We start from the raw sequence: 8436 nt of genomic DNA, 5'->3' as shown, positions 1-8436 counted from the left end.
CATGCAGGGTTCTATATGGAACCATTTTAGTTCAGTGAAGAACCTCTAGGGTTCTGATCAAAAACCCTAGAGAAAGGGTTCTAAATTTAACTTTTAGCGGTTTCATATATGAAGCAAGCGATATAACCCTTTTTGGTTCTATAAGAAACCTTTTTTTCTAAGAGTGCAGGAACCTTTTCCTTTTAGTGTATACTCAGTGCAAGCTTAGGCCTACTATGTTGTCTCTGTGGTCTTGCCGAAAGATGAGCATAAATAGAATGGGTTGCCTAATAGATAAAAAAAATATAGAAATGCACAAAATAATAGTGTTTGAAAGAATACTTTTTTATTTAGGCCCTCGTTTAAGATCAATAAATTCGAAGAGTGGTGTTTGCTGCTCTGAATAGCCATAGGCTACTTTTTGTTTTTGACTAATTAGCATATTGGATTGATGCCCTGTAAATGACCAAAATACGGATATTGCTACTGCGGCCTGGATTGAAGCAGCACACCTCTCCTCCGGGGTCTGCGCCAGCCTCTCTCCGTCCCCGTGTTAAAACCGCAGGAAAATCGCAACAATCTGGAAAGAAAATACTCAAAAATGCGGGGTTACACAGCCGCCACGTAGAGCTCGTAAAAGGCAGACGTTTAAATGACGCAGAAAACTATTCCCCAAATGAACGGGTACCGAAGAGCAACACTTTTCTTTACAAGCGTAATCACAGTTAGGCTTAATTGCTCTTAAAAAAAGGTGTTGCACCATATTAAATAATTTGTCCAGCCCAATGTGAGAGATTCGACCCACGTTTAAATTGTTCTGGAGAGCTGGTGAAAACATTTTTGGTGAAAACATTTGGGGGAAAATAAGAAACAAATGCTGTTGAATGGACCTTTTTTCACACTTAAACAGGAAATGTTATCGATACAATAAATCGATTGAGACAAGACTTGATGTTCCCAGTCGTCATTCTATCGCACTCACAACCAGGATTTGGCTCAATAAAGTAGCATTGGTAAATTAAATGAATACTCACCTGAGGATTGTTGGCTCAATGTCAGTCCGTTAGGCTATATAGTAAGATTTTTACTTAACCCCACTTTGTAAGAATTCTGTTTTGCAACATATGATTCGATTCCACAAACAACAATGTTAGATCAATAGTTGAAATTACTAAATGTTTTGCTATTGGGATATGAAATGTAGACGCCTAGTCAACCACATGACATTTCATTTGAACTTGTATTGCACATTGAAACAAATGGTTGATTATTTAATATTTGCTTAAGTTATCAATTATGGTTGAAGTAATTGTAGTCCTGCGCTGATGTATGTTTTTAAAAAATGTAATTATAGTATCACGCAACGGATTTAATATGCAATTGCAGTAGGCCTTTTTAGTGAATATTCAACAGTCTGCACGTTTCTTATTCCATCTTATGCCCAATTACTACCGTAATAGTCCATTAATAAAAAACAAAAGTAATAATACACTTGTAATAAGTAATAATACATGAATAATAAATGAATAATAATCATTTTCTTGATGTTCAATCAAGGCTGTGATCACATGCACGCGTTGTCCCACGGGAGATTGGTTAAAGGTCTTAACCCGTCTATCTTCCCGAAGAGGCACTCTATTTTCCCATTTACAAATCACAAAATGGAACTCGCTCCGAGATCAAAATGCCTGGTAAAACAACTGATTATGATCATGCAACTCCTTTCTTTTCTAGGTCAATGTTCTCAAAAAGGTTTCAAAACGATCTATTTCGACATGCTTTTTTTATGAACAACATTTGGTTTTACATGCAGTAGGCCTGTGCATAAAAATGTGGCGTCTGTTGTTGCTAATAATAATATTAATAATAATAACAATAGTTCTTACAATATAGCACAATAGTCATATTATTATTATAATAACAACGATACAGTAATATGGTTTAATAATTGTCAAATAACTGCATGCAATAGGACAGATAATGAAATTAACTTCAAATGCAAATAATGAGGCCTATGCCGAATAAACATACTTTTGTTTGCCAGGTATATTTTTCGGATATTTGTTTGTCTGTTCTCTTTACTGCTTCAATTGCACAGAAATACCAACCTAGCCTACATGTAGATTAACACAGCACTAGGCTACTGTCACTTGAAAATCATCTAGAAATATTATCCTTTCTTTCGTTCAACATCCATATAGTTCACCATAGATATTTTATTCATTCATACATAAGGTCGCTCAGACTTACCTATTTCAAATGCTTAGCTGCATTATGAGCTGCAGATTAAGCTACACAATATATAGCCTAACCTCCAACTGACATCGAAGGCACACTCCTAACGTTGACCGTTAATATATGCATGCGACGATCAACAGACGCCTGCTTTCATACACTGAGCGTCTGAACGCCATGCATGCTGCACGTAAAACAGGTGGAAGGCAAAGTCATACTTACATTAGAAATTCACAATCTATTTCTCCTCCTCGCTGGTTTTACCTGGAGCCCTTGTGCCAAAAATGGCGATGGGATGTTTGCATTCATTACATCGCACCATAGTTCACAGAGATGATAGGGGTGCAGAAATAAGGCATATTTTCAAGTAGAAAAACCTTAACTTACTTATACGTGCTTCCTATAGAAATACAATGAATGAAAACTAGCCCGGTTCTGTAGCCTACTCGTCGTCTCGTCTGTTGAGAGTAGGCTGCTGCATGCGTCAACAGCTGCCGTTTTCGTGTGGCTTGCTCGCAGGCAAAGCATGTGTGTGCAACGTTATGTTTTCATACGGAGAGCTATCGTAAATGCAACTCCAATTTATGCATCTGAATAAGCGAAGTCAATAATGACCCCTGGAAAAAGTTGGCATTTGATTAACCTACATTTGAACACAATGCCAGATAAGACATCCATTGCATCAACTGTAAATAATCATCTTCTGAGTTAGGCCTATCTGTAATAGAATATAGAGAGTTAAAATCAGGGCATATCTTTCTCGTAATTCATCATTAGGTTATAACAATAATAATGAGAAAAACAATGGCAACATTAAAGCCATAATATTCCTCATAATCATATGAATGTTATAATAAATAGGCTAATAATAGCCAATCATAACAATAGTAGGCTATTATTATTTTTACTTTACCTTAAATTCGATTTTTTTTTATGTCATCATTTTGAATGGTCAATTGTGATATTTGATAACAATCACCTTGCAGTTGAGGGATGCGACCTTGACCCCATCACATACCATGCTGTATCCATTGCTAGTCCGGATCCCACAGGTTTGCGAAAAATAAGTTATTGCTCTTAAAGGGGTAGTCAAGAAGGTGGTGGTGGCAAAGGCGGTGGTAGGGGGAGGGGAGGGGAGGGGGGGAGGGGGTCCGAGATGGTGCTGAGAGGGAGGAGGGGAAGAGATAAGTGATCTAAAGGGGAGACGATAGGACAAAAAGTGATGATGAATACATTGCAAAGTTTTTTGGCCCTGATGAGGGTGTCAGATTGAATGGCCTGTGCGCATGTGCGAAGGTGTCCAAACTGACAATGCTTGTGAGATGAAGATAGTGTTGTTGCTGCTTCTGGGCTCACGGAGGACGAGAGGAATCTACAAGCCGACAAGATGAGATCCAAGGCGAGGGCGAGAAAACTGGCCAAAAGTAGGTCTTTTTCCCTTCTTACGCTTTCGGTCGGCGGCTCGAACTCTCGTGCCGGTCACCAATGTGTCCTTGTCATTTGTCAGTTCCTTAGTCGGACGCGTCTTTGTCCTCGTAGATAATTTCGCTCTTCTTGTGAATAGTAACGATAAAACACCCTAGTCCGTGTGTCCAGCCTTTTCGCGGTTGCAGCCTTGTGTTCGCTTGTTCACAACGTCAGAACTTTCATATATGCTGAGAAACACTGCTGGTGGTTTTGTATAAAAGATATGGGAGAGAAAAAACATTACCGTACAAACTGCGCCGGGGAGTAGTTTTGTTTTCTGTTCTCGGAGGTTAGACACGGCGAAGAATCGTTACCCGAAAGTTAACAAAAAAGTTGTCGAAAGGGATAGTAACTTTTTTATTAAGTTCTTCCAAGTCTTGTGAAATAATATTCCTAGTTTTTGAAATAGTGGGCGCTCTAGCACTGCTCATGGCTACAGAGGGAGCTCAGTATAGAGACCGAGTTGTGCGCACAAGCTTCATTCACGACAAGTGGGAGACGTTAAGATGTGAAATTTGAAAGAAATCGCTGTTTTCGTGCAGCATTTTATCCAAGTCCGTTTTACCTTCGAAGAAACTGCATCCACGAAGTCAGTTTTTTCCCTCTGGCCGTTGAACTACTATTGTGTTTTGTTCCTCCTTCGGGGAATGACAATCAATAGGCCTAATGCTTGTTGTGCAAGAAATGGCCCTGCTACTTTACGGACTGTTGCTCTCGTCACACGGACAAATCATTTTCACTTTTGTGAACATCATGCATATGTTTGTGTAGAAAGGATGATTCTATAGCTTGATTTCTGCTATCTTTCCAACTTATATTTGTTTATTACGCATGCATGAATAGACTTAACTTTTTCTGTATTTATGCATTGAATCAATTTACGTGTTATAAATGTTCTGCATAAAAGTTCAACCAATAAGGTGTGTTGCACAAGCCTATTTTAAAACACCAACGCGGATTTATTTTTTGTTCTGAGTGTTATCTATTATTTCAAGGTGAGTTTCGATTATGGACATGTAGCAGTTGGTCATTGCTGATGCAGAACTACGAGCCGAATAATGCAGTGAACCTAGTAAGGGTTCAGTGAAATGTATAATGCATTTAATTCGTCACTATTAACGAATCCGAAAGCATACGATCTTATGTATCGATATTTACAATGATTTAGGAAATAGTTGATTTTAACTTCATTTTAACTTCAGCATAGGCTTCTGAAAAACTTTGTTTATGGCCTTTGTTAATCCAAAATCCACATATTCCCGATTTAATGCATGTTGCTTTTCTAAAGAAGACCAGGTTGTTTCTATTTCACAGTGGGGATTATTTAACAAACAATTATGTTAGCAGTGTGAAATGACCTTGCTGTAAACGAGTAGCCTAATACGTTGGTTGTATGCCTCCTCCATTTTCTATGCATTATGATCAATAAATTGTTTGATTGAGGACAAAACATGTAAAGATTTCAACAGTTAAATATTGTGTTTTGGAACCAGAAATAAACAATTACATTGTAAGCAGCGTTTTCTGTAACCGTGCTTGTATGTTTGGTCCAAGTTATTAGGAATAGTATGCTGATAATTGTCGGTGTCAAACGCAGACATTTGTCAAGCCTTTGCAAAGAGAAAGTAGGCCTAGCACTCATTGAGAATAGTTATCAATTCAGGAATGTATTTTTCTCAGTAATTGAAATAGACCTTGATCTCTAAGTAGCCTTGATTGCCTCTTGATCCTAGTGCTAATTAAAATAAATGCCGGCATGGCTTTGACTAGACCTCTCACTCGACAATAATTATTCACGTCTTGCTAAGCTTTGAGACCTTATAGCGAGCCCAACGCTGCTCGCCTTGTTGCAGTGTAGCACATTAGAAACTAAGAAATATTATCATCATATGAATATGGCCTTGTGATATTTAAAACAGGGTCTGAGTTGACAATACCTTACGCCTAGACGTGTGCAGTTTCAGAGGCTTTACACACCGTGGGATAATTGTCACACTCTACCTGTTATGTAGACTAGGTTTATAGCAGGCTACACTTATTACATTTCCCCCACAAAAAAAAACGGTTATGGGCATAATGGAAGTACAGTATTAGCTTAAAATTCAGTTCTGTACTCTGTGGTGGTGGCACCTTTTTGAATCCGACAGAGTTGTCATAGGCCTGATTAAATCGAAAGGGACCTGGCGTGGTTTAAGGACTTAAGTAGATTTATACAGATTTACCCGGTCCAGAATTCTCAAATCCACAGGGATTCGGCACTCAGAATCGCCTCCCTGAGCGGTGTCGAAATGGATAAGCTCACATTGATCAATAAATACTGTGACGGCTCCATATTTCCCCCCATGTATATTTGGATATGTTGTGATATTTGCAAACACTTTTATGTGTTTAGTTTTACATGGTACTTGTTATCATAGCCAGGTGGCCTGTCATTTAGATGACTGTGGTTTAGTTTGTTTATATTATTTTGCGTAAATTATAGGCCTATTTTAAACTTTCGAAATTGCACAATTTATTATTATTATGCATATTTATTATAACTATTATAATTATAATCATTATTCACGTTTTATTATTATTATTATTATTATTGTACGGTTACGTTATGCAACTAACTATACGCCATTAACCCACAGTATGCCTATTACAATACAACCAATGCCATATTACTCTTTCAACATTTTAAACGGTCTTTTTGCTCGCTCTTGTTATTTGAGGCAGTATAAGGTATACATAATCTGTAGAGGTTTATCAGTATACAGTTCATTACATTTTTTGTAGGAAAAGGCTACCTCCTCGATTGACCTCCACTGGGATAAATTGCTTGCTTACTAAAAAAAAGTAGTTCCTTAGACAATAGGTCTACTTTAAAAAAAGGCCTATCGTATGGTTCAAATGTTTGCAATTTGGTCTGAAACAACAGCTGTGTGCTGACAACATGCCGTCATTGCAGTATTCAATTGTTGCACATTACAGGTGACTTCTCCGGTAGGCTACTACAGCAAGCCTACCTCGTGTCTAAAACCTAACAAACATTGTAGATTCTAAAAATGAGTCATAGGCCTGTTGTAAAATCGTATGATAATTTGACTTGTCTAATTTTCTGTGTACATGCAGTCTGTTTGTGTGTTATGTTAAATTGGGCCGCAGATTCGGTAATGCTAAAAGTAAACGTTTCATTAAATTCATCCACTGATCTGAAATGATAATTGAATGTGTACAAGTCAACATTTGAGGTTGCACAGGTGAAGGCCATGCTTTGAAGGGACACGCGCGCACGGCCTCATGCAACCGACATAAGTCAGAGGTCAGCAAAAGGGATGCTTATCAATTAGGCCCACTCATATTTTGAAGATTATTACATTACTTGTATCCAGAAACGTATGGAATGCAGGCCAACAATTTATTGTTTCGGAAATGATCAATTAATTATCAAAAACAGAAAATAATATCAAAATAATTTCAAATAAAACATGGTTGTGCGAAGAAATATTGTCATATAGAATGAACGAAACGCAGTAGGCTAATGAAAGGTCACATTAGAATCACAATTATGTAAATATGTTGACTATCGGCTGCCCCGCTTTTCCAAAGATGAGCATTATATCATAGACATGAGAGGTAGCCTTTTATCTAGCGCACACCATCCAATTATGTATTCACTCAAACGCATTTTAAGTGAAAGGAAAACGTTCGAATGCCCATCTCGCTCTCTCGCGTCACATTGAATCGTCGCTCATGTATGGAGCACCATATTGTCTGGTTGCTCCCATAGCCTCCTTGTTCTCTATCGGTATTTTGGGGAGGCAGTTATTACGCGATAGGATTGCTCTCTCTTTAGTGACTTCCTTAGATGGACTGTAGTATCATGAACCCATGTCTTGTTGTAGTACAGCCTCTGATATTTTGACAGAGTTAATAAAACCAGCTCCAAAACACTGTAAAACAACAATGGGCGCTATGTTAAATTTCTGGCAAAACGCTCAGGCCCCATGCAAGACCCCGGGCTTACACGCATAAAATGGCTGACGCAAGAGTCTTGCTCAGGTACAGGAACGATTAGGCGCTAACTCAAAATACTTCCACTAGGTTTTTTTTTTGATGGACAGAAGAACTTGCAGCATGAAAAGCATAGAACTGAACAGACATGGCTGCCGTTTCATAAGATGGTCACCTTTAGTACATTTGCAAACCAGCCATCTTTGCCTGGTTGTCACTTGTTTGAGTGGAGGTTTGATGCTGAAATCATGGTGACTCTCCTATGCAGCTGGTCCTCTCTCTGTAAACTGAAGACCATGGGACTCGGCATTCACTCCTGGTCTGGATGAATTTGACTGGGGTTCGTTCATAAATATACATTGTTAGAAGAAGCTCTGTGGCGTGTGTCACTCACTCATTCACCCACTCACTCACTCGTTCCTGCACACACTCTCTCACGCAAACATTTTACCGGGACACATTATTCTGACCAGCGTGCCATGTCACCCCCAATCTTTGACAAAGTGGAAAGGTTGAGTGTAAATGCCGCCCTGCCAGCGGGAGTTGGCTCTGTCGGAAGTGTGTGTGTGTGTGTGTGTGTGTGTGTGTGAATGAGAGGCACACCTGATGCAGCCTTCTGTCTTTGAAGCCTGCTGTAGTTTTTGAGCAGTGCAGTCCAGTCAGTACTCTAAGCACTGACCTTGCCACCAGGTCTGCCTCATAATGTAACACTGTTCATAATCCAACGTGGACTCGGCACACCGCTGCTGGCCATAT

General features: G+C 38.9%; 1 protein-coding gene across 11 annotated transcripts in view; it reads left to right on the top strand.

Moving 5' to 3' along the window:
• The first annotated feature begins 3435 nt into the window (after positions 1-3435).
• Positions 3436-8436, top strand: part of prdm16 (PR domain containing 16) — a 233829-nt gene continuing 228828 nt past the window's right edge. For all 11 annotated transcript variants that reach the window (XM_036988095.1, XM_036988093.1, XM_036988092.1 and 8 more), the window contains exon 1: positions 3436-3638. In XM_036988095.1, the coding sequence (XP_036843990.1) occupies positions 3602-3638 (37 nt within the window). In that variant the 5' untranslated portion in view covers positions 3436-3601. The remainder of the gene's footprint in view (positions 3639-8436) is intronic.

This window comes from Oncorhynchus mykiss, chromosome 9 (genome assembly GCF_013265735.2).
Source record: "Oncorhynchus mykiss isolate Arlee chromosome 9, USDA_OmykA_1.1, whole genome shotgun sequence".
In the NCBI taxonomy this organism is placed as follows: Eukaryota; Metazoa; Chordata; class Actinopteri; order Salmoniformes; family Salmonidae; genus Oncorhynchus; species Oncorhynchus mykiss.
Note: the sequence above shows the minus strand (reverse complement) of the source record. Positions and strands in the feature narration are given on the sequence as shown.